This window comes from Neoarius graeffei, chromosome 14 (assembly GCF_027579695.1).
Source record: "Neoarius graeffei isolate fNeoGra1 chromosome 14, fNeoGra1.pri, whole genome shotgun sequence".
In the NCBI taxonomy this organism is placed as follows: Eukaryota; Metazoa; Chordata; class Actinopteri; order Siluriformes; family Ariidae; genus Neoarius; species Neoarius graeffei.
The window spans coordinates 46,705,345-46,731,991 of NC_083582.1; the positions used below are offsets into that span (position 1 = coordinate 46,705,345).

Below are 26,647 nucleotides of genomic sequence, written 5' to 3' on the forward strand. Positions count from 1 at the left end.
TGATTTTCCAGGTTTATGTGGAATAATTTCATTTGCAGTTTTATGAATGGAGATTTGATGTGAATTGACCTTTGATAATATAGATCAAGTGTGTGTGTGTGTGTGTGTGTGTATTGAACAGCGCTCATGTTGGTATCAGTATGGCCGCCCCGCGTGTTCAATGTCAATATATTATTCATTTTGGAGAAGAGTGATTGGCCGGTCCGTCTGCGTGCACAGCTGTATTTCCTAATGTGGGCGGGGTTTAATGTGAATATGAAGCAGGCTTGCGTGCAATATGGAGACTCGGGTGAACCGCAGCAGGCTTGTTTACGGGGCGCGGTAGTGTCTACGCCGAAATTAGTAACTAAAAGCTCTTTAACTCTTACATGTTGTAATATTTAAGGACGGACAAACAAACAAAATGTCAGCGGTACGTTTAGACGAAGGCAGTGGTGCTCCTCCAGCTGCGTTTCCAGAGGCGTTAAAGAAAATACTGGAAATTCCTCCACCGAATTTGTTGGAATGCGCAGCTGGTACGTAGGTCATGGATTTCTTACCGAGTTGTGCACACGGTGTGAGTTTCAGTGTTATATGGGATGGGATGGGATGGGATGGGATGGGGGGACACGACCAAACGTTGTTGAAATTTTGGATTTTGACGCCAAATGTGGTGTCAAAATCCAGCCTATAGCTATAACCTTTAAGATATGACGCATACTGTATATATCAAGAATATAGTACATACTTGCATGCTATGTAAAGGCAATACTTGATGCATACTGTGTATTGTGGTATTATAATATACATGTTGAACAATACGGTGGTGTAGTGGTTAGCACTCTCGCCTCATAGCAAGAAGGTTCTGGGTTCGAGGCCAGCGAGGGCCTTTCTGTGCGGAGTTTGCATGTTCTCCCCGTGTCCGCGTGGGTTTCCTCTGGGTGCTCCGGTTTCCTCCACAGTTTCAAAGACATGCAGGTTAGGTTAACTGGTGACTCTAAATTGACTGTAGGTGTGAATGTGAATGGTTGTCTATGTGTCAGCCCTGTGATGACCTGGCGACTTGTTCAGGGTGTACCCCGCCTTTCGCCCGTAGTCAGCTGGGATAGGCTCCAGCTCGCCTGCAACCCTGTAGAACAGGATAAAGCGGCTACAGATAATGAGATGAGATGTTGAACAATACGGTGGTGTAGTGGTTAGCACTCTCGCCTCATAGCAAGAAGGTTCTGGGTTCGAGCCCAGCGGCCGGCGAGGGCCTTTCTGTGTGGAGTTTGCATGTTCTCCCCGTGTCCGCGTGGGTTTCCTCCGGGTGCTCCGGTTTCCCCCACAGTCCAAAGACATGCAGGTTAGGTTAACTGGTCACTCTAAATTGACCGTAGGTGTGAGTGTGAATGGTTGTCTGTGTCTATGTGTCAGCCCTGTGATGACCTGGCGACTTGTCCAGGGTGTACCCCGCCTTTCGCCCGTAGTCAGCTGGGATAGGCTCCAGCTTGCCTGCGACCCTGTAGAACAGGATAAAGCAGCTAGAGATGATGAGATGAGATAATGGATGGATGTTTCTATAGAAATAAATTGTTAAAACAGAAAATAAAACCAGTGTTGCCAGGCAAAACAAACCTCACCCGGTAGCACTGATGACGAATATGAAGGAAGACATCATGAAAAAAAAGATTTTGACCTTTTTGGGTACTTTGACCTTGAGTTTGACCTTGTGTGTGAACATACTTGGCCAATAAACATGATTCTCATTCACACACTTGACTGATCTCAGCCAATCGGAACACATCTGAATGAATATGAAGGAAGATATCACGAACAAACGATTTTGACCTTTTTGGTGACCTTGACCGAATGACCCTCAAAATGTTGGAGGATCCATTTGAGACCAATGCCCATCTATCCTGAATGTTTCATGAAGATTGGTCCAGCTGTTTTCCCGTAATATCTCTCATCTCATTATCTCTAGCCGCTTTATCCTGTTCTACAGGGTCGTGGGCAAGCTGGAGCCTATCCCAGCTGACTACGGGCGAAAGGCGGGGTACACCCTGGACAAGTCGCTAGGTCATCACAGGGCTGACACAGACAACCATTCACACTCACATTCACACCTACGGTCAATTTAGAGTCACCAGTTAACCTAACCTGCATGTCTTTGGACTGTGGGAGAAACCGGAGCACCCGGAGGAAACCCACGCGGACATGGGGAGAACATGCAAACTCCGCACAGAAAGGCCCTCGCCGGCCCCGGGGCTTGAACCCGGACCTTCTTGCTGTGAGGCGACAGCGCTAACCACTACACCACCGTGCCGCCCTCCCGTAATCTCATCTCATCTCATTATCTCTAGCCGCTTTATCCTTCTACAGGGTCGCAGGCAAGCTGGAGCCTATCCCAGCTGACTACGGGCAAAAGGCGGGGTACACCCTGGACAAGTCGCCAGGTCATCACAGGGCTGACACATAGACACAGACAACCATTCACACTCACACCTACGGTCAATTTAGAATCACCAGTTAACCTAACCTGCATGTCTTTGGACTGTGGGGGAAACCGGAGCACCCGGAGGAAACCCACGCGGACACGGTGAGAACATGCAAACTCCACACAGAAAGGCCCTCGCCGGCCCCGGGGCTCGAACCCAGGACCTTCTTGCTGTGAGGCGACAGCGCTAACCACTACACCACCGTGCCGCCCGCCCTCCCGTAATATCATTAACAAAAAAAACAAAGAGACAGACAGACAAACACATAGAAACCCCACCGAAAACAGTACATCGCCTCATGGTGGACTCTGTCCCAGGTGAGGTAATAAAGGAACATACAAAAAATTGGTTCAAAATAATGTCTGGTCAGATAATTGTTATTCAGAATGTGAAGTCAGGCAAGTGTAATAAATGGACTGACAATATCCATGACACTCCCAGAGAATAATTGTGTTATTTGTGATTTGCTCACCCTTACTCACATTTTATGGTCACAATAAAACAAGGGGAAAATACAGTGTAGGCTTTTCAGTAAGTTGTGGTTTATGGGCAGTGAGTGTTAGTCATTTAATAGTTTAAATTAATTCAGTTTTTCATTGCATGAGAATGGTTTCAAGAACAAGAAGCCTTTATTTTTCACACATACACTCAAGCACAGTCTCCTCTGCATTTAACCCATCCAAAGCGGTGAACACACACAAGCGCACACAAGTGAGCAATGAGCGTGCGCACACACCCAGAGCAGTGGGCAGCTATGCTACAGCACCTGGGGAGCAGTTGGGGGTGCCTTGCTCAATGCCATGGCCGCCCCATGTTAACCTAACTGCGTGTCTTTGGACCATGGGGGAAACTGGAGCACCTGGAGGAAAACCACGTAGACATGGGGAGAACATGCAAACTCCACACAGAAAGGCCCTCGTCGGCCACTGGGTTTGAACCCAGAACCTTTCCATACTGTATCAATACCAGCTGGACCTGTGTATGCATATTGCTTCTTTCTAGAATTAACACATCACTTACAATATGGCAACACTCATTAACACAGGGTGATGATATTCATGGTTGTTGCAAAAGTTATCCCATTTTCAAGCATATATTCAGGTCTCAAAGTTTTTTGAAAAAAGATGTTCAGTTTAAGCCAGGAAATATAAGGAGAATTGCATGGTAATGTTAATGTTTGTGCTTTGATGATGTAGAAAATGAGACACAGAAGCTTTCAGAAGATGAAGCGGACTCCGGAGGGGGAGTCAGTGGACACGGTCCATCAGCTGCGTTGACCCCTGCTATCTGGGACAAGACGATTCCATATGATGGCGAAACCTTTCATCTGGAGTACATGGATCTGGAGGAGTTTCTGATGGAGAATGGTATCACTGCTTCTGAAGAAGTCCAACAGAAGAGGCTTGCTAAAGACAGCCCCAAGCAGCTACTCGATAAAGACCCCACTATCGTCACGAAGATGGAGTCTAGCCCAGCAGCTCTCATCTCTCTTCTACCAACTATGGAGCTGGAGCAGTGTGAAGAAGAAGTAATAACAACTGTTGGATCAAATTCTGACTTATCACAGACTAAAACAGGTCAGTATACGGTGGGGATGTCGGTGGCCACAGACTGAGGGAGATTAAGTCTTCCACATTCACCCGATGTATCTCTTGAAAGATTTGGTAATTAGCTCATTAGTAGAATATGGTGTATAAAATGAAGTAGATGTTTGTCACCACAGCCTTGCTAATTAGGGATAAATTTGTATGTTTAAAATTTATGTCTGGACTTGATATATTTCTGTAAAGCTGCTCTGTGACCGTGTCAGTTGTTAAAAGCACTATACAGAAGACACATTAAAAACTGAGTAGTAATTACATCCATCCATTATCTGTAGACACTTATCTTGTCCTACAGGGTCGCAGGCAAGCTGGAGCCTATCCCAGCTGACTACGGGCGAAAGGCGGGGTACACCCTGGACAAATCGCCAGGTCATCGCAGGGCTGACACATAGACACAGACAACCATTCACACTCACATTCACACCTACTTTCAATTTAGAGCCACCAATTAGCCTAACCTGCATGTCTTTGGGGAAAACTGGAGCAAGCCCACGCAGAGAGCATGCAAACTCCACACAGAAAGGCCCTCGTCGGCCGCTGGGCTCGAACCCAGGACCTTCTTGCTGTGAGGTGATCGTGCTAACCACTACACCCGCCCAGTAATAATTACAGTTTATTAGAATTCTGTTACACATAGAAATTCAATAAAATCAACTAAACCCTCAGAACCCTAAAGACCTGCAATGTTTATATGGGTTCACTGGCTACTGTATAGCCAAAAAAAAAAAACCCATAATTTACAGAATATCAGTGTTCTTTAAAGTGCCATTCCACCATTGGATGTATTCTTTGGCATAAAATACAATATATTTTATGACAACATGACTAGACAGAGAAATCTTTTAGCTTCAAAATGATATATCAAACATAATTTTTTGACAACGACAAGTATATTAATTTTGCGACCAAAGTCACCTACCCTTTTAATTTCCGCGCGGTAGTGAAACGTGATGTCATCGGCAGGTTCCCCTTCTTATGTACCACGTCACATGTGACGTGGCACAGATTATCAGCAATGGCGGATAGAACGCGATTTCCACTTGTCGATTGCTGTGCCGATATTCACCATCGACCGTCTCCTTTGGGCATCACTTGCTATTTTCCTTCGCTTCTTTTCCGAAGCTGACAATCGCGTTCTATCCGCCATTGCTGATAATCTGTGCCACGTCACACGTGACGTGGTACACAAGAAGGGGAACCTGCCGATGACATCACGTTTCACTACCGCGCGGAAATTAAAAGGGTAGGTGACTTTGGTCGCAAAATTAATATACTTGTCGTTGTCAAAAAATTGTTTGATATATCATTTTGAAGCTAAAAGATTTCTCTGTCTAGTCATGTTGTCATAAAATATATTGTATTTTATGCCAAAAAAATACATCCAATGGTGGAATGGCACTTTAAGAAATAGCAAATACACTGAGTGCAGAATTATTAGGCAAGTGAGTATTTTGACCACAACATCCTTTTAATGCATGTTGTCCCACTCCAAGCTGTTTAGGCTTGAAAGCCTACTACCAATTAAGTATATCAGGTGCTGTGCATCTGTGTAATGAGAGGGGGTGTGGTCTAATGACATCAACACCCTATATCAGGTGTGCATAATTATTAGGCAACCTCTTTTCCTCTGGCAAAACGGGTCAGAAGAGAGATCTGACAGACTTTGAAAAGTATAAAATTGTGAGATGTCTTGCAGACGGATGCAGCACTCTTGAAATTGCGAAGATGTTGAAACGTGATCACCGAACAATCAAGCGTTTCATTGCAAATAGTCAACAGGGTCGAAAGAAGCGTGTGGAAAAAAAAAGGCGCAAAATAACTGCACATGATCTGCGGAAAATCAAGCGTGAAGCTAATAAGCAGTCATTAGCATCCAGTTCTGCCATATTCCAGAGTTGCAACATTCCTGGAGTGTCAAAGAGTACAAGGTGTGCAATACTGAGGGACATGGCCAAGGTAAGGAAGGCTGAAAAACGACCACCACTGAGTAAGGCACACAAGATAAAACGTCAAGACTGGGCCAAGAAATATCTTAAGACTGATTTTTCTAAGGTGCTGTGGTCTGATGAGATGAGAGTGGCTCTTGATGGGCCAGAAGAGATCTTGCAGTCACATGACCGGAAAGTACACAGCCGCCATCTTGTCGGTCAACAGCACAGCTGAATACTGCTGCACTCGTGTACAGAATGGATCAATTTCAACCGACGGACTACACGGCTCATTTTTCTAATGAACAGATAACTAAATATATGTCTAAAATAAACGATCTACAGATTAGTGACCCTTATGGCTTTCCGGACGGAGTTTTCACGAGTGTCAGTGGATATGGAACTGCCAGAGGTGGAATACCCGGACGTGTATAATTACCTCATTAACTTTCCCTCGCTGCTCAGTGGTGAAGCACTGCGTGCTTATAAATCTCTGGACAGTTATCTTTACAGAAATTCAGGATTTGTCAGCGACTCAGATGTGGCATCTTGTAAACAAGAAAATGATCCTCACTGGATGGGTAAGTCACTTAAGTATTGAGTATAGCACTGACCAGCCGATTATAGAATAGAATAAGGTAATTCCAGCTGTAATTCCAAATCGTCCGTCTTGTTTACCTGGCGTTGGAGAGGTAGAGGCTTAGCAGTGGAGATTTGAGTGGCTGTTTTCTGAGCTTAGTCAACAGGCCGGCTCTGCAGCCTCGCTTTTGCTTCCTCTCCCGGCACCGCCTCCTTCGCTTTGCTTCCAATAACAATCCACGGAGACCCCGCTGGTCTCACTATCTCGTCCGGAATTTTTTTTTTTTCTCATCCAGAATGTTGTGCATGCGATGGAAATCACTACAAACCGTCATTTTCTGCTGGAAACCAATGTCCAGTAAGTCCATACGGTTGTAGTGGATATTGAAGTCCGGTACAGACGAACAACACGCAAAAATACAAACAAAAAACGTGCACAGGTAGGGAGAGCTTGTAGCCGCAGCCGTTGTAGTAGAATTGTATATAGTAGGTTTTTCCAGAAGAAAAGGTAGAAGTAGAAGCAGAAGTAGAACCAGAAGTAGAAGTAGAAGGCGGAAATATGGCGTTTGACCGACAAGATGGCGTCTGTCACAATCTGGATCGGCTGTGACGTCACATGCAAGTGCTCCGATGGATGGGCCTGTGGCTGGATCAGTAATGGGCACCAGCAAGGTGGAGGTGGAGTACTGCTATGGGCTGGTATCATCAAAGATGAGCTTGTTGGACCTTTTCGAGTTGAGGATGGACTCAAACTCAACTCCCAGGCCTACTGCCAGTTCCTGGAAGAAACCTTCTTCAAACAGTGGTATAGGAAAAAGTCAGCATCTTTCAAGAAGAACATGATTTTCATGCAGGATAATGCTCCATCTCATGCATCCAAATACTCCACTGCGTGGCTAGCCAGTAAAGGTCTGAAAGGTGAAAAAATAATGACATGGCCCCCTTGTTCACCTGACCTAAACCCCATAGAGAACCTGTGGTCCATTATAAAACGTGAGGTCTACAAAGAGGGAAAACAGTACACCTCTCTGAACAGCGTCTGGGAGGCCGTGGTTGCTGCTGCACACAATGTTGGTCGTGAACAGATAAAGAAATTGACAGAATCTATGGATGGAAGGCTTTTGAGTGTCCTCATGAAGAAGGGTGGCTATATTGGTCACTGATTTGTTTTTGTTTTGTGTTTGAATGTCAGATATGTTTATTTGCAAATCTGGAGTTGTCATATCAGTGTACCTGGTGAAAATAAATAAGTGAAATGGCTACATATTTGTTTTTTATTAAGTTGCCTAATAATTCTGCACAGTGAAAGTTACCTGAACACATACATATTCTCCTAAAATGGCCAAAACTAAAAACGCCCCACTCTAACTTCCATACATATTCAGCTTTGATATTTATGAGTCCTTTTGGTTGATTGAGAACATAGTTGTTGTTCAATAATAAAACTAATCCTCAAAAATACAACTTGCCTAATAATTCTGCACTCAGTGTATTAGTGATGTTCCTGTGTACTGTAAGTACTCCATCTCTAACCACATATATTTCAGGCCTAACCACAGAGAGGGAAAGCTTGACGCCAGACCCCATTAGCCCAGAGGACATTGAGGTAGCAGTGAACTTCGAGCCAGATCCTGCAGACCTTGTGCTTTCCAGTGTACCTGGAGGAGAACTCTTTAACCCTCGTGTGCATCGCTTCACTGAAGAGGATCTCAAACCACAACCCATGATCAAGAAAGCCAAGAAAGTATTTGTACCTGAAGACCAAAAGGTTGGTCTATAATTTTAGCATGAGGCATATGCAGGACTGTTTTTTTTTATTAAAGTACTGTTTTAAATCACTCCCACCCATACCTGAAGACACTTTTGACCAATTCCACCCACTCCTACTAAAGTTTTACCAATTTCCCCCTCTTCTAAAGTAATTTTTGTTTGTCTCTGCCCACAGTATTTCCTAACAGAATTAGCCAATTCTGTTTCCCAAAATATAAACAAATTAGACATTTAAAACATGGTGGACCTTTTTTTTTTTTTTTTGTCCCAGTAAGCATCTTTTACTTGCAGCCACTTTTTTTTTTTTTAAATAGGAAATAATTTTTCAGTTTATTAAGTCAGTAAAGCTCTGGTCACGCTACAGCTCGCAATGGGTTTGCAAATACTTGGCAATGAAAAATTGTTGGCATCACCACCAATCATGCGATGCACAGAGAATGTTTTCCAAACTTCGCGAGTTGTTTTTTGGTGCGTCTCCACCTCGTGAATGGCCGAAAATGTCACGCAAAATTTCAGTGCATGCATTGAAATTTGGTGGCAATGTTTTCCTCAGCAAACTAAGCTGCGAATACTTGCAGATGGGTTTGGGAATACTTCCTGAAGCTCGGGGAAGCATCACGACCAGACGCCTCATTTTCATTGATAACCCATCGTGAGCTGGAGTGTGACCATAGCCTAATACCAATTAAGCAAAAACATTTCTAAAGCAAGTCATGCTTTATTCATAGTTCACATTGTCCTTGCATTGTATTAAACTTTTTTTGCAAACCATTCATTCCAGGATGAGAGATATTGGCACAGAAGGAAGAAGAACAATATTGCAGCAAAACGTTCCCGAGATGCCAGGCGGCTGAAGGAGAATCAGATCACAGTCCGTGCAGCCTTCTTAGAGCGGGAGAACATGGCTCTGAGGCAGGAGGTGGCTCAACTGCACAAAGATTTGGGACGCTGCAAGAAAATAATGGATTGCTATGAAGCAAAATACGGGTCACTGTAAGAGACTGATCCTGGACGGTTTGTGTTTTCAAAAGAAGTCAGTAAATCCACTCCATTTTATAGCTCAACTGAAACCTTTACTACAGTCACATTTTGCTTTTTTTTCCTAATTTTGCTTTATTTCTATAATACTTTTTTGTAATGGGGGGAATAAGATTTTACTGAAATCTCCAGGCTGATGGACTGTGTATATTAAAGTAGTATGAGGGACAAAATGGTGACTGGGTGAAAAAAGCTTTCACAGCTGAAATCAAATTGTTACCTGCTCAGTAAAAGCAAATATATCTACCCAACTGTAATTTTATCAAGCCCACCTAATTGTCAATATGTTTATATAATTAAATTATATTTTAACTCTAAGGCTTATGTCAAAGTCTGTGAGATGACAAAGGTTTTATGAATTGTTTTTTATATGAAAGTGAGAAGAAGCCCTGGATATTAAAGTGCATATCACGGGTAAATTCAGGAGCAAGATCAATGTAATTCTCCTATTTTATATTAAACTTTGGTCAAATATCTGTCACATTTTGTGCAATTTTTTTAACCTTGCGCAATACCAGAAAAATTCAGTTGAAATCAAGCCATTTGAGGCGCATTCGTCTGCCACTGAAAAAACTTGGCATTTGGATTTCCTGGGAAACATTGATTTTCGTGATGTGACGTGCAGGACTCCCTCCCTCTGAATCCTACATCAGCGCTGGTTTGTTTATGAGAAAACGACCTGGTGGTTTTCTGCAAATTTCTGCAATGTTATCACGTAATTATTAAAATGGTTAACAGACGTATCATAGGAGGGTGTAGCAACACCAATCTTGATGGGATTAGTACTCATCGTTTTCCAAAAGACCGGACAATGAGAGAGAAATGGGAGCGCTTGGTCTACACAGGCTGTGCACTGAAATCGTGCAAGCTCTCGCAGCCTGCTGGCGCTTCCGCAGGTAACGTCACGAATCTGGCTCCAGACTCCCTTGGGATTTTTCCAGACGCGTTTTATTTTATTTTTTTCTGCAGCAGACAGATGGCCTTGTGCAAAATTACCCTTCTGGATGAGTGTGTAGAGGGACATTCTTTCATATTTAAAAAAAAAAAATGAATTTGGTCCAGGATATGCACTTTAATATGCTGTACATATTGTTGTATCAGGTTTTTTTTTTTTTTTTGACATTTTTTTAAAAATGGTTTTATAAAGTACCCCCTTGCCATCTTACCCTTGAGGATGTGTATTTAGTGTATTGAATATTCTTCAGCTGAAGTATTAATATCCATTTGCATCCAAAGCTACAATGAAGCGCTACTAAAATACTTCATGTACTTATGAAGCCAATATGGCAGTCAAATGAATAATGCCCCCAAAATAAAGCGATAATCAAGTTTGAAACACTATGTATACCATTATCAAAGTAACATGAAGGGTAAGGATAAAAATATAGCGCAACCATTTCAGTTGACCCTTAACGATAAGAGTTTTCTTCTCAGGTTGATTTTAAGATGAAGTCCAATAAAACCTCAGGTCTTGGCATAAGCCTTTCATAAATACTCCAGCATCGCTTTATGAAATGCTTATGAATGTTATAATGGAAATATGTCAGTACATGTTAAAGTGTCAAACAGTGAAGTGTTAAAGTTTGGTTATTTTACTGTGCTTTAAGTCAGCACCCCTTAGAGACGTTCTTCCTGAAAACATGAAGGTTGAACTTCAGATTGAATTGGTGGTCATGTGACTTGGTGAGATGGAAAACACTACCGTTTTTCAGTTTCAGTACATGCTGATAAAACCAACTTCTGTTTAGTCATGTGACCACTAACAAATTTTTAATCACTTATTTTTGCAGTTGAGGAGAAAGATGAATATAAATGTGTACTGAATTCTATGCTTTTTTTTTTTAATTTGGTAGACTGTTTCGGGGCTATTCAGTTGTTTCTAAACAAAAGCTTACCCATTACTCATGTTTAATGGCAGGGCTTCTTTTTCAAGGTAGGAAAATGACCATACCGTATTAGATTGGAGTTCTTTCATCAAGGACTACTTTGTATCTATGAATTAACTTGTTTTTGAAATTGGTTGTAGACCAAATACGAGCTTCCCATCTGTAGATAGTGCAGCTAAAATACAGTTAAATGGTATACATCTCAGTGACTGACGACGTGTTTAAAGTTTGCCTGATATACTTGTTCGTCCTAAAAGGAATATTTGTCTTTTTTAAGAAGGAAAACTGTCCACTAGGCACTGTCCCTGCTTTTTTTTTTTTTAAGCCCTTTGTGACTGTCAACTGAAAATCTGATTGGTCACCAGAAAGGGTTGGTGTGCTGAGAAGCTCCAGGTTAATAAGCTCAGAAACATGGTTCAGAATGCAAATGAAATGATGATCTGTACCACATATTTGTACTGCACATCTAATCAAAGATTTAGTTCTTACGGAAAAGGGATTTTGTACTTGTCTCTCTTTATTCAAAAGCTTCTCCAATCTGGGGTCACTGTCACTCCAGTTCATGTCTGTTACTGAGCAAACAGCTTTCCAATTCCAGATGTGTAGAAACGGAGTTCATTTCTTTGCTTTAAAAAACACACGTACCAGGGCTAGTAATTAACCGACAGGAGAAACCATTCAACTGTGGTGTAAAAACCTCTGGTTTACAGAATATTGCCTTTTTTTTTTGTAACTTTTGTGCTGAATAACCCATGCCTGTATACGTTATTAAAAACGTGTCTTGGTCACTATGACTTTTTAAAAAAAATAAAAACAAACAACCTACAACACCAAGTTGTATTTATTACATCGAAAAAGAGAACACTTGTAAAAAGAATGCTGCTAAACACATGCAAAAGGTCATCTTCCACATCTTCACCTCTTTTTGAAGCCATATTTTTTTCTCTCGTAAAAGAGGTCAGTCTTAGAGCTGCCGAGGTTCACGATCTTAGGGCAGCCGTCTCGCTATGCAGCGGAGAGAAGAAAAACACTTTAGTAAGCAAAGCTAGGTCATAGTTTACGTCATTACAGTACCTACAGTGCATAGATAAGAAAAACAGATCAAAGTACCAAGGACAAACATAAATAAATAAAATACCCCAAAAGAGCTTTACTTACGTCTTTCTCCTGAATAGTGCATTCCTTGCAGTAGTAAGCATCTGATACCCCTGGACCTCCACATATCACACAGCGTCCTTGATACGACCCGTAGTTACATTCGTCACATATACGTACAAGTGTGCAAGGCCTGACGTAAGAGTCGCAGATAACACACTTCCCATCACCTGAAGACAAGTTTGACACTTTAGATAAAACATATGAAGCTTACAGAATATCAAAAGGCTTAAAAGCTAGGTCACTGTACAAAATATTCTCACGTGCGATGTAATTTAACGAAAAACAAGCCAAGTGCCGTTAAGAAGGAAGGTAATATTGTACCAACCTGAGACCGAGAACTATACTGCTTACTAACATCACTACATTGCTGGCAGAACTAGACTTCCAGAAAATACAATCATCATCTCTGGCATGCAACAGATCAAAGTTAAAGCTGATGACTCAATAAAAGTTAAAGGTGAATTTCTCAGAATATTCTAGCAGACATTAATACTGGTGAACCTATTATGTTAGATCTACATATTTACCATTCCCTATAATTAAACAAAGTGTTAGTAGTAACTGCGTTTTCTTTGAAAACTTACATTTTTCACAAAGCCTCCCGATGGCTGCAAAGGAAAAGGAGAAAGTAAGTAAATCATACAAGTTCACAATGTTTTCATTTGTAAGCTCTGTCTAAAGCCTCATCATCATCAGTTATTGCGCTTATGCTGAAAATGCTGTGCCTTTGGTCTTGGTCAGTGCATTGAGAGTGAAATAGGAAACTTTCAGGAGAGCAGTGCTTTAGTGCAGATGTTTCAGAAACCTCCGCTATCGGTTCTGAAGCTCAGAAGTAGTGTAGAATTTAACTTAGCCCAAATAAAGGATGCTTTATGGACATAGTACACCCTGATCTCACTGCTGATTTCTGCCTTAAAGTGCATGCGAAGGGTAATTTTGCACAAGGCCATCTGTCTACAGCAGAAAAAAATAAAATAAAACGTGTCTGGAAAAATCCCAAGGGAGTCTGGAGCCAGATTCGTGACGTTACCTGCGGAAGCACCAGCAGGCTGCGCGAGCTTGCACAGTTTCAGTGCACAGCCTGTGTAGACCAAGCGCTCCCATTTCTCTCTCATTGTCTGGTCTTTTGGAAAACGATGAGTACTAATCCCATCAAGATTGGTGTTGCTGCACCCTCCTACGATACATCTGTTAACCATTTTAATAATTGCATGATAACGTTGAAGAAATTTGCAGAAAACCACCAGGTCGTTTTCTCATAAACAAACCAGCGCTGACGTAGGATGCAGAGGGAGGCGTCCCGCACGCGACGTCACGAAAATCAATGTTTCCCAGGAAATCCAAATGCCAAGTTTTTTCAGAGGCGGACCAATTCGCCTCAAATGGCTTGATTTCAACTGAATTTTTCTGGTATTGCGCAAGGTTAAAAAAAAAAAAGGCACAAAATGTGACAGATTTTAACAGGACCAAAGTTTAATATAAAATAGGAGAATTACATTGATCTTGCTCCTGAATTTACCCGTGACATGCACTTTAATATCCATGACAGAACTGACGAAGCCTTTCAGATGAGAGGCGAAACGTCTTCAAGAATCTTCAAGCAAGTCCAGTTGCTCTCTTCTACCAACCACAGGTTGGTGCGCATTGTTCCATCCTATTTTGTAAACTCCGTTCACTGCTGCGATACTCAAAGCTCTTTCACCAGAGAAGAGCTCATGAACATCAGAGGAACAACTCCAGTGGACTGATTACCAACTTTTCTGGTGCCATTCATGGAAAATGAACATTCTGGTTGAAGGTGCTCTCACCTTTGCTCACTCAGTGAGACGCCAGAGGAGAGGAAAACACACTGGTGTGCTCGTGCACGTCTGCCGGCATGGATTTCACACTACGCTACCTGTGATATTTCTCTCCAACGTGCGCTCACTGTGCAATAAACTGGATGAACCCAAGCTTCTGATGGGGAGAAACAGGGACTTGTTTTCATGTTCTGTTTTAAGCCTCACAGAGATGTGGCTATGCGGACTCATGCCAGACTCTGCGCTGCAGCTGGCCGGCTTCCAACTTTTCAGAGTGGACCATAACACGGAGCGCTCCGGTAAAACAAAGGGCAGCGGAATCTGTTATGTCAACAGTGGCTGGTGCAGCGAAGGGTCAGTAATCCTGCAGCACCGCTCTCCCGATCTGGAATCATTTTTCATCAATTGTAAACTCTTCTACCCTGAAGCACTGTGCTGATCAGCTGTCTCCTGTGTTCGGACATCAACACCTCACTGGAGACATGCCATGTGCCAGCCTGCTTCACTTCAAGGCCTCCATCATTATCCACATCCCCAAAAAGCCAAGGCCCAGAGGATTAAAGGACTACAGAGCCATCACCCGGACTTTGATTATGAAATCTTTCAAGCACCTTGTGCTTCGCCACCTTAAAGCCATCACTGACCCAATCCTGGGCCTCATGCAGCTCGCCTACAGACCCAAGAGATCTGCAGATGATGCCATCAACATGGCTCTTCATTTTCATCCTCCAGGACCTGGACTCTTCAGAGACCTATGCTAGGATCATGTTTGCAGATTTCAGTTCTGCCTTCAACACCATCATCTTATACAGGACAAACTCTCTCAGCTGAACATGCTCGACTCCACCTGCAGGTGGATCACTGACTTCCTGTCTGACAGGAAGCAGCATGTGAAGCTGGGGAAACACAGCTCTGACTCCCAGACCATAAACATCAGCTCCCTCTCTCCTTGACTCTTCTTCCTGTACACCAACAGCTGTGCCTCCAGTCACCAGTCTGTCAAGCTCCTAAAGTTCGCAGACAACACCACCCTCATTGGACTCATCTCTGATGAGGAGGAGTCTACCTACAGGTGGGAGATTGACCATTTGGTGTCCTGGTGCAAGCAGAACAATTTAGAGCTTAATACTCTAAAGACAGTGGAGATGACTGTAGACTTCAGGAGGAGCTCTGCCACACCCTCCCCCATCACCAAGTAATCTCTGTGGTGTTTCTGCTTCCTGGGCACCATAATCACTCAGGACCTCAAGTGGGAGATGAAGATCTGCTCTCTCACCAAGAAAGCACAGCAGAGGATGTTCTTCCTGCAGCAGCTGAATCTGTCAGGAGACAGTGATGTACTTTTACACCCATCATTGAGTCCATCCTCACCCCCTCCATCACCATATGGTACGCTGCTGCCACTGCCAGGGACAAGGGCAGACTGCAGCACATCATTTGGTCTGCTGAGAGGACGATTGGCTATAACTGTCTCTCTCTTCAGGACCAGTACGAGTCCAGGACCCTGAGGAGAGCAGAAAGGATTGCGGCCGACCCCTCTCACCCCGGACACAACCTTTTTGAAATCAATCACTCCCCTCTGGTAGGAGGTTGTGGTCCATTTGAACCAAAACCTCCCACCATATCTAAAATGATATTCTTCACTGCAGCTGGCCTCATCAATAAAACCTGAGACCCCACAGACACTAACCTCACACTTTTAATCCATGACATTAAAGGAACAGTCCACCGTACTTCCATAATGAAATATGCTCTTATCTGAATTGAGACGAGCTGCTCCGTACCTCTCCGAGCTTTGCGCGACCTCCCAGTCAGTCAGACGCAGTCAGACACGCTGTCACTCCTGTTAGCAATGTAGCTAGGCTCAGCATGGCCAATGGTATTTTTTGGGGGCTGTAGTTAGATGCGACCAAACTCTTCCGTGTTTTTCCTGTTTACATAGGTTTATATGACCAGTGATCTGAAAAAAGTTCAGTTACATAAACTGAAACGTGGCGATTTTCTATGCTATGGAAAGTCCACACTATAATGACAGGCGTACTAACACCTTCTGCGCGCTTCGGCAGCGTATTGATATGGAGCTCAGATATCAATGCGCTGCCGAAGCGCGCAGAAGGTGTTAGTACGCCTGTCATTATAGTGCGGACTTTCCATAGCATAGAAAATCGCCACGTTTCAATTTGTGTAACTGAACTTGTTTCATATCACTGGTCATATAAACCTATGTAAACAGGAAAAACACGGAAGAGTTTGGTCGCATCTAACTACAGCCCCCAAAAAATACCATTGGCCATGCTGAGCCTAGCTACATTGCTAACAGGAGTGACAGCGCGTCTGACTGCGTCTGACTGACTGGGAGGTCGCGCAAAGCTCGGAGAGGTACGGAGCAGCTCGTCTCAATTCAGATAAGAGCATATTTCATTATGGAAGTATGGTGGACTGTTCCTTTAATGCATTTCCTCTCTAAACTGCGATTCTGCACATTTCATGCTCATATCCTACATCATTCTGTGAACCTTTATTGCACAGCTTGGTTATTTATTTAACCCACTGCACATATTTTCTTCACACATTCATGTCATGACTCTTCATCTTCATGTGACCCAGTTTTGCACATTCTGGGACATACTGTACAGCTTGGCCTTCAAAATAACCCATGCACATACCCCTTAAATATGTCTTTTTTTCAAATTTGTATACTTTAGATTCTGCTCAAACACCAACCACAAAAGAAAATTCTTATATGGGTTGTTTTACAATCAGGGTACAAAGTTTGTCACAGGGGTCCAAAATTCAAATTGATTCAAACTGGTTCTTGTACCAGTTTTTAAGTGAAGGACAAGTTAAAGAACAGAGAGGCATGTGTAATAGTTTGTATTATAACAAGATTAAGTGTAGCTTTAAGCAGGGCTGGGAGAAACAAATGAAGTGATTCTCGGAGAGGACATTTTTTTCTGACAATTCAGAATCCACTACTTCCATAGTGCTTTTAAATATAAGGCTGTAAGCTTTGTGTAAGTTGTCTCTAATATTTATGTCCCAATACCTTGACCACATTTTAGGACGAAAATAATCATTTTAGATATGTTATTTTATATTGAAAAATTAGCTGTCTCGGAGAGGACTTTTTTTTGACAATTACACACTAATTTGATCAAAATAGTCTGAAAACTTACTGGCATTCAACAGTAAAACTTAACTATGTTTCCAATGATATGGAACCAAATATTTGTTTTATGGTATAAAGAATGATTTAAGTGCATCCCTTTTGGAGCTACCTGTGGTCAAAAAAGCACTTTTCCTAAATGACACGAGTAATTTTGCTAAATATGATATATATTGCCATACATTCATCAAAAATAACGTTATCACCAATTTTTTTTTGCATGGTAAATAGAGCTATCACAGGGCTACAATAAACAACCAAGTTTATTTAGTCAAGCCTTTTGATATTGAAGATAAGTGTTAAATGTGATTTTTAGCTTGCGTACCCTGATTGTAAAACAACCTTTATACACTACTGTTCAAAAGTTTGGGGTCACTTTGAAATGTCCTTATTTTTGAAAGACAAGCACTGTTCTTTTCAATGAAGATCACTTTAAACTAATCAGAAATCCACTCTATACATTGCTAATGTGGTAAATGACTATTCTAGCTGCAAATGTCTGGTTTTTGGTGCAATATCTCCATAGGTGTATAGAGGCCCATTTCCAGCAACTCTCACTCCAGTGTTCTAATGGTACAATGTGTTTGCTCATTGCCTCAGAAGGCTAATGGATGATTAGAAAACCCTTGTACAATCATGTTAGCACAGCTGAAAACAGTTGAGCTCTTTAGAGAAGCTATAAAACTGACCTTCCTTTCAGCAGATTGAGTTTCTGGAGCATCACATTTGTGGGGTCGATTAAATGCTCAAAATGGCCAGAAAAATGTCTCGACTATATTTTCTATTCATTTTACAACTTATGGTGGTAAATAAAAAAAGTGTGACTTTTCATGGAAAACACAAAATTGGCTGGGTGACCCCAAACTTTTGAACGGTAGTGTGTGTGTGTATATATGAGTGATTCCACGCTTATGGGTACTGAAATGGGGACATGAACTTATTTTTTAAAATTCACCTAAAACCATTTCTTTTTTTACCATCAGGTCACAAAACATGTAATCTTTAATGAATGATATGTTACAAGATAACTTTAATTTTCTGAGATGTAATAAAAACATTTATATGCCAAAGTCAAGCCTATGAGTTCCAAAATGATGTCGGTTACATTACTTCTGTTACAATTGTCCATCTCACGTCTGTTACAAATTAATTACAATCTAGCTATATACCATGTTAATCTTATTGAAAGAATGTGTATGTTTATTCTACTACACATGTTTATTAATTATATTTGCTAAAACATCACCTTCCTATGTTTCAAAAAGTAATTCTACATTGTTAAAATTGAGAATATATATGTCCACAACACTTCTGTTACGTTCTGACTTTGGCATATAAATATGTTTTTATTACATCTCAGAAAATTAAAGTTATCTTTTAACATATCATTCATTAAAGATTACATGTTTTGTGACCTGATGGTAAAAAAAAGAAATGGTTTTAGGTGAATTTTTAAAAATAAGTTCATGTTCCCATTTCAGTACCCATAAGCGTGGAATCACTCATATATATATATATATATATATATATATATATATATATATATACATAAACTGTATGTATGTGTGTGTGAGAGAGAAAATGGAATTGGCAATAAACTCGACTTTGATTCTCATCCAGAATTATAATTCATACAATCTGAATATAACAAAAACAGAAAGAATGATACAAGATCTGAAATATATGTGTAAACAAGTTATGCATGAAAGGGTTAAACAAGTACTAATAAACGAGTGCTAAAATAGCTTATTATTAAAGCACAGCTTAAATTAAGATGTCTATCAATAATAGCAAGATGCTCACAGGAAAATTACACGCGATAAAAACAACGAAAAGCTTTACATTACCCTCTACAGGGTTTAAATTTGAGCGCCAGTTAAAGGGTAGATATTCACCTACAACTACTATCTTCGATAATCGAGCTAACAACGTGGCTAATAAGTTACATGTCGATATCCCCGAGTTCATACCGACTGACTTTAAACCACAGAAATAGATCTGCTCTCTGATATCGGCAATGTAGCTCAACAGTGGTTCTTACCGACGCCCGCTTGCTTTCGGCAGAAAATCAAATCCGGATGATGTTTAGCCATTATCTGTTAGCCGACTAGCCGAGACATTCACTTCCACGACACTTTGTCGTAACAACGTCACTGCTGACCTTTGACCCCACCCTTCTTCTCCACAAAGCAGCACGCGCACACACCGCCATCTTCTGGTCCGCACACAGCCATACCAGACACACTCGCACACACTGACAGCCCTTTCACACTCACACTGAAAACCGTTTCAGCAAGCACACTATTGTTCTCATCTCATCATCTCTAGCCGCTTTATCCTGTTCTACAGGGTCGCAGGCAAGCTGGAGCCTATCCCAGCTGACTACGGGCGAAAGGCGGGGTACACCCTGGACAAGTCGCTAGGTCATCACAGGGCTGACACATAGACACAGACAACCATTCACACTCACATTCACACCTACGGTCAATTTAGAGTCACCAGTTAACCTAACCTGCATGTCTTTGGACTGTGGGGGAAACCGGAGCACCCGGAGGAAACCCACGCGGACACGGGGAGAACATGCAAACTCCACACAGAAAGGCCGTCGCCGGCCACGGGGCTCGAACCCGGACCTTCTTGCTGTGAGGCGACAGCGCTAACTGCTACACCACCGTGCCGCCCACACTATTGTTCTTCTTAAGTTATCTGCTTGTTTATTATTCCTGTTCACCTGGGGTTTTTTTTGGCACCACTACTCCTCCTCCTCCAGCCGTTCAGATAGCTACACCATTCCAACTCAAACACGTCCATCCTGAACCAGTGTACTACGCTTGTATAAAATTTTTGCACTAGCCCCTGTCATTTTTATTTAAATTGTTGTTTTTCATCCCTCCTTTTTGACATTAATATGAACGGTAGAGAGCTGACTGCAGTACTGTATAATGTGTGGCTCCGTCCATCCCGCTGTAACACAGCAGCACGTAGTGCTATGACCGCAGCCATTTAAAACCATGCCCAACACACTTTCTGTAGATCTTGCCAGCACCAGCTGTACACCATGTAAAAACAAAGATTTTCAACCACGAAGTGTCATGTCGTACTGCGAGCTGAGCCATTTAAAACAAAGGTTTGGGAGCATGCAGCGCTCTAAAACCTCTGTTTAAAACCACGTCAAACACTGTTTCTGTTGATCTAGCCACCACCAGCTGTAAATCTCATCTCATCTCATTATCTCTAGCCGCTTTATCCTGTTCTACAGGGTCGCAGGCAAGCTGGAGCCTATCCCAGCTGACTACGGGCAAAAGGCGGGGTACATCCTGGACAAGTCGCCAGGTCATCACAGGGCTGACACATAGACAACCATTCACACTCAATTTAGAGTCACCAGTTAACCTAACCTGCATGTCTTTGGACTGTGGAGGAAACCTATGCGGACAACATGCAAACTCCACACAGAAAGGCCCTCGCCAGCCACGGGGCTTGAACCTGGACCTTCTTGTTGTGAGGCGACAGCGCTAACCACTACACCACCATGCCGCCCCAACTATAAATCATGTTCTAAAATATATATTTTAGAGCGCAAAGTCTCATGTCTGACCCAGCTACTGTTGCTGACCCTCTGCAACAGCTGAGCAAGCAGACTTTGCATTTTCTCTGCAGAAATGCAGTCTAGTTTATCACTGTTGTGCTGTAATGGTGTCGTGCAGGAGTGGGAGAATGCACAACAGATCGACCATGAGGTGGATGGGCTACGGAAGACCACATCCGGCTTCTGTCAGCCAAGAAGAGAAAGCAGAAGGTCAGTTTATACTTCTGCATCGAACCTACACCGTAGGTTCCGGCGTAGCCACGTACCCTACACCAGTGTTTCTCAACCACTGGGCCATGGCCCAAAGCGCCATCTAGCGGGCTGCGAAATTTTTCTTCAAGTTGAAGCTAATTTTTTACTCGTAGTAGGGTACAATTGCTGGGTTGCAGCAGGCGTCACAGCCGCCTCATTAAGCTATGGTCACACTACGGCTTGCGATGCTTTATCGATGAAACTGAGGCATTTTGGCAGCAGTGCATGGCCATATACACGTGAGCTAAAAGTTGTGGTCACACAGCAGATAAACACTTAACTGTCACACCTTTGCGCACTTGAGTGTGGCGCAGCTCAAGCGGCCACACGCGCTCATGGAGCGCGTTATGCGCGCTCGTGGGACCCAGTCATTATGGGAAACACCTGATACTGATTTGAGCACAATCAGCACACGCAGATATGGACACTTTTGACAGAGACTTTGCTAAGTATTATCCTTATGATTTTAATGGTTAGTTTGTTTCTAACCATGTTTATAATGCTGTTTAAATACTCTGCTTTATGATTCTGCTTTGCATCGTTTGTGTTTTGTTTTTATAAATATCACTCCTGCTAATAAACACTCTTCCTGCACTTAGATCCGTCTACCAGCGTCTAGCTTGTAGTGTCTTGATTCCCAGATCTTTAACCCAGACACATAAAAAGTTGTATGCTTCCATGCTGTTCCAGGTTTTCATCTGTTTGTCCATGTAGAATATCTGCATTAAACAGGATTATTTTCCAACTCAGAGGAAAAATCCTTCTTTGTTAATGTGTAAGGATCTATCCCATTGAGTGGTTTCTATATCCACTTCTTTTCAGTGTACTTCATGGTTTTAATAACTTGCTTGTTTGCTGTATACAAACGTGACAATATGTTCTTGTGTTAATCGACCAGACTCCACTTTTGCATCATTAATCCCTTTTGACTGAGAATGCCCTGCATGCATGGTTTGGCTTCTGGCACATCCATACAGTTTTAAATACAATACCTACAATTACAACCCCGATTCCAAAAAAGTTGGGACAAAGTACAAATTGTAAATAAAAACGGAATGCAATGATGTGGAAGTTTCAAAATTCCATATTTTATTCAGAATAGAACATAGATGACATATCAAATGTTTAAACTGAGAAAATGTATCATTTAAAGAGAAAAAATAGGTGATTTTAAATTTCACGACAACAACACATCTCAAAAAAGTTGGGACAAGGCCATGTTTACCACTGTGAGACATCCCCTTTTCTCTTTACAACAGTCTGTAAACGTCTGGGGACTGAGGAGACAAGTTGCTCAAGTTTAGGGATAGGAATGTTAACCCATTCTTGTCTAATGTAGGATTCTAGTTGCTTAACTGTCTTAGGTCTTTTTTTGTCGTATCTTCCGTTTTATGATGCACCAAATGTTTTCTGTGGGTGAAAGATCTGGACTGCAGGCTGGCCAGTTCAGTACCCGGACCCTTCTTCTATGCAACCACGATGCTGTAATTGATGCAGTATGTGGTTTGGCATTGTCATGTTGGAAAATGCAAGGTCTTCCCTGAAAGAGACGTTGTCTGGATGGGAGCATACGTTGCTCTAGAACCTGGATATACCTTTCAGCATTGATGGTGTCTTTCCAGATGTGTAAGCTGCCCATGCCACACGCACTAATGCAACCCCATACCATCAGAGATGCAGGCTTCTGAACTGAGCGCTGATAACAACTTGGGTCGTCCTTCTCCTCTTTAGTCCGAATGACACGGCGTCCCCAGGGGTTAAATTGGGATTGGTTATGTGGGGGGGCTCTGCCTCGTACCCGCCCCTGCCCCCGCCGCCCTGCCCCAATTTACTTTTTGGAAAATAACCCTCTAATTTGATAACCATATCATATTGCACAGAGATATACACCTTATCTGTGTGTTGTAGGCCTATGTGTGTCTTGTAGTGCCCCCCTACACATTATGGCAGTTTGAATGTAGATTGGTTGGCCAATGTAACAGATTGTACAGGTTGTTGTACATTGGTTTGAAGGAAATGATTAGTGGGGGGTCTGGGGGTCCTCCCCCAGAAGTTTTTTATTATCATACATGTTATTTGCTGAATTCTGGTGCATTTTAATAAGTTGTTAGCTGACTTTACAGAGGTAGGTTGAGCAATATCATGTTAAATCTTGTCACATGCCTACAGGTGAAAAATGTGAAGGAGAAATGTTCAGTGAGAAAATTTGAAGGCTTGCACAATCTTAAACCAAAACAGTTGATTTATTTTGGAGAATAAATGTTAAATATGCCAAAACACTGTCAGTCAAATTGTCAATCAAATATATTCATGCAGTGAATGCAACCAAATACAAACAACACTATAACATTGGAAGCATTTATTATTATTGTTATTATTATGTATTCAATTATTTATTTGGCATGTGGTGCTTTTTGTATTGTCTAGAACATACATAAGATGAGCATATTATAGCAGCAAAATAGAAGCACAATCATTTGAATGCAGCAAAAGTTTTGCTGCATTCAAATGATTGTGCTTCTATTTTGCTGCTATAATATGCTCATCTTATGTATGTTCTAGACAATACAAAAAGCACCACATGCCAAATAAATAATTGAATACATAATAACAATAATAATTACACTAATAATATTAACAATAAATAATAATAAATTAACATTTAATTAAATATTAACAATAAATAATAAAACACTAATAATATTAACAATACAGTGAACATAAACATTATCATATTTTTTATTATTAAAAACAAAATATCAAATAATACTGAAGAGGGGAAAAATAATACTGATCTAAATATGTTGTGTTTTTATTTTTAGACAGTATGTGTTTTGCTAAACACATACTGTCTAAAAATAAAAACACAACATATTTAGATCAGTATTATTTTTTCCCCTCTTCAGTATTATTTGATATTTTGTTTTTAATAATAAAAAATATGATAATGAACTGACATCTCCCCCTTCCCCCTGGCTAATTTCTGTCGATAACTGGGGACTATGGAAATTGAACTCGCCAAATGCACAGACAGTTCGTTCAAGCACCTCTGATGGATTAGGATCGTATGCAGGTAAAAGGGGAGACGGTGTACGGAGAAAATTATAAACAAGTCACAACGCTGAAACACAAGCCCAAAAACCCGCAAACCACGACTTCTGATTTTTTTTTAAGCGAGCTCACAAAAAAAGAAACCCCAAAGTCGCTTATAAAAAGCGGAATTGGCAACCCACGCAGTGTTCCCGAAACCAGAATCTCTGATCGCAAGTTCTGTTCTAAATAGCTTTGACAGGTCGTCTTGTTATCAGGAAAACTATGATCTATCTCATAAAAGTCATGGGTTTATTGATTAATAAAACGATATTTAATTATTCAGAACTGAAAATCGTGAAAAGGGTTTGTTGCTTTTAATGTGTGCGTGATCATATGCCATCCGCTCCGAGCTTATGTGCCGGGGCTCAGCCCCGGACAGCCCCGGCCCAATTTAACCCCTGGGCGTCCCTGATTTCCATAAAGAACTTCAAATTTTGATTCGTCTGAACAGTTTTCCACTTTGCCACAGTCCATTTTAAATGAGCCTTGGCCCAGAGAAGACATCTGCGCTTCTGGATCATGTTTAGATACGGCTTCTTCTTTGAACTATAGAGTTTTAGCTGGCAACGGCAGATGGCACGGTGAATTGTGTTCACAGATGATGTTCTCTGGAAATATTCCTGAGCCCATTTTGTGATTTCCAATACAGAAGCATGCCTGTATGTGATGCAGTGCCGTCTAAGGGCCCGAAGATCACGGGCACCCAGTATGGTTTTCCGGCCTTGACCCTTGCGCACAGAGATTCTTCCAGATTCTCTGAATCTTTTGATGATATTATGCACTGCAGATGATGATATGTTCAAACTCTTTGCAATTTTACACTGTCGAACTCCTTTCTGATATTGCTCCACTATTTGTTGGCACAGAATTGGGGGATTGGTGATCCTCTTCCCATCTTTACTTCTGAGAGCCGTTGCCACTCCAAGATGCTCTTTTTATACCCAGTCATGTTAATGACCTATTGACAATTGACCTAATGAGTTGCAATTTGGTTCTCCAGCTGTTCCTTTTTTGTACCTTTAACTTTTCCAGCCTCTTATTGCCCTGTCCCAACTTTTTTGAGATGTGTTGCTGTCATGAAATTTCAAATGAGCCAATATTTGGCATGAAATCTCAAAATGTCTCACTTTCGACATTTGATATGTTGTCTATGTTCTATTGTGAATACAATATCAGTTTTTGAGATTTGTAAATTATTGCATTCCGTTTTTATTTACAATTTGTACTTTGTCCCAACTTTTTTGGAATCGGGGTTGTAAAAACAGTTTGTTTTCATTGCATTTATTTAATTCCTGGGCTCCCATCTGTAACAGGGAGTGATGTTGCATCCCATTAATACACTTTACAATAAATTATTAGATTCTAATAGAATAGATGAGCCAAAATAATTGGGGATCTTTTTTATGGGCCCCGACTCATTACAAATATGAATAAGTGGGCCTTAAAGTAGAAAAGGTTAAGAACCCTTGCCCTACACCGTAGTCTGACGTACTTCGAGCCGCTCATATTACTGAATACAGACACAGTTAAAATACTTCAGAAATGCTTCCAGAGAGAATCCACTTGGTTTATAATTAATCCTGTGAGGTTAAAATACTTCAGAAATGCTTCCAGAGAGAATCCACTTGGTTTATAATTAATCCTGTGAGGTTAAAATACTTCAGAAATGCTTCCAGAGAGAATCCACTTGGTTTATAATTAATCCTGTGAGGTTAAAATACTTCAGAAATGCTTCCAGAGAGAATCCACTTGGTTTATAATTAATCCTGTGAGGTTTCTTTTATCCCCAGTAAATTTGTTTCAAAACAACATTTTGTTCATGTTTTTTTCCTGTATATTATTCTTTCAATGCCACATGCAACTCACATTCCACCCTTCTTTAATGTGTAAAAGCAGTAAATTCTAGTAAGTTTCATGTGACAGCACTGCCTACAGGAGATGCACAACTTACTTGCAAGTATAAACACTTAATCATGTGTGAGTGTCACTGCTGTACTTACAGCATAGATTTGACACAGAAGTATAAACCAGCCTTGAGGCTGTAGTGGACAGCGGTTCACCAAAAGTGGACAGTTTAAGATCAGAAAAATGTAGCCTGGTCTTTTGAATCTCTGTTTCTGCTGAGGCACACAGATGATTGGGTCAGAATTCGGCACCAACAGCATGAATTAATCCATGGGTCCAACCTGCCATGTGTCAACAGTCCAGACTGGTGGAGGTGGTGTAATGGTGTGGGGAATCTTTTCTTGGTACACACTGGGCCCAGTAATTACCAATCAATTTTCACTTGAATGCCACAGCCTGTGTGAGTATTGTTGCTGATCGT

At 41.6% G+C, this 26,647-nt stretch overlaps 2 protein-coding genes across 2 annotated transcripts; one reads left to right on the plus strand and one right to left on the minus strand.

Annotated features, from left to right (window-relative positions):
• Positions 1-254: 254 nt before the first annotated feature.
• tefa (TEF transcription factor, PAR bZIP family member a) lies at positions 255-9,696 on the plus strand. The gene is made up of 4 exons (XM_060939809.1): positions 255-515; positions 3,656-4,036; positions 8,118-8,338; positions 9,122-9,696. The coding sequence occupies exons 1-4, from the start codon at positions 404-406 to the stop codon at positions 9,335-9,337; spliced, it is 930 nt and encodes a 309-aa protein (XP_060795792.1). The 5' UTR covers positions 255-403; the 3' UTR covers positions 9,338-9,696.
• A 2,391-nt stretch (positions 9,697-12,087) lies between these two features.
• phf5a (PHD finger protein 5A) lies at positions 12,088-19,547 on the minus strand. Its single transcript, XM_060939810.1, has 4 exons — positions 19,429-19,547; positions 13,007-13,030; positions 12,423-12,589; positions 12,088-12,269 (listed from the first exon to the last, which is right to left on the minus strand). Exons 1-4 carry the CDS (start codon positions 19,478-19,480, stop codon positions 12,180-12,182), a joined length of 333 nt encoding a protein of 110 aa, XP_060795793.1. The 5' UTR covers positions 19,481-19,547; the 3' UTR covers positions 12,088-12,179.
• Between the last annotated feature and the right edge of the window lie 7,100 nt (positions 19,548-26,647).

What these genes read in the sequence shown, in the direction of transcription:
- tefa (XM_060939809.1), top strand. Translation starts at nt 404, where the DNA reads ATGTCAGCGGTACGTTTAGACGAAGGCAGTGGTGCTCCTCCAGCTGCG. An exon ending in TTTGTTGGAATGCGCAGCTG is followed by an intron (nt 516 to 3,655) that starts GTACGTAGGTCA and finishes TTGATGATGTAG; the next exon opens with AAAATGAGACACAGAAGCTT. An exon ending in TTGTACCTGAAGACCAAAAG is followed by an intron (nt 8,339 to 9,121) that starts GTTGGTCTATAA and finishes CATTCATTCCAG; the next exon opens with GATGAGAGATATTGGCACAG.
- phf5a (XM_060939810.1), bottom strand. Translation starts at nt 19,480, where the DNA reads ATGGCTAAACATCATCCGGATTTGATTTTCTGCCGAAAGCAAGCGGGC. An exon ending in CCGAAAGCAAGCGGGCGTCG is followed by an intron (nt 13,031 to 19,428) that starts GTAAGAACCACT and finishes TTTCCTTTGCAG; the next exon opens with CCATCGGGAGGCTTTGTGAA. An exon ending in CGGGAGGCTTTGTGAAAAAT is followed by an intron (nt 12,590 to 13,006) that starts GTAAGTTTTCAA and finishes ACTTGTCTTCAG; the next exon opens with GTGATGGGAAGTGTGTTATC.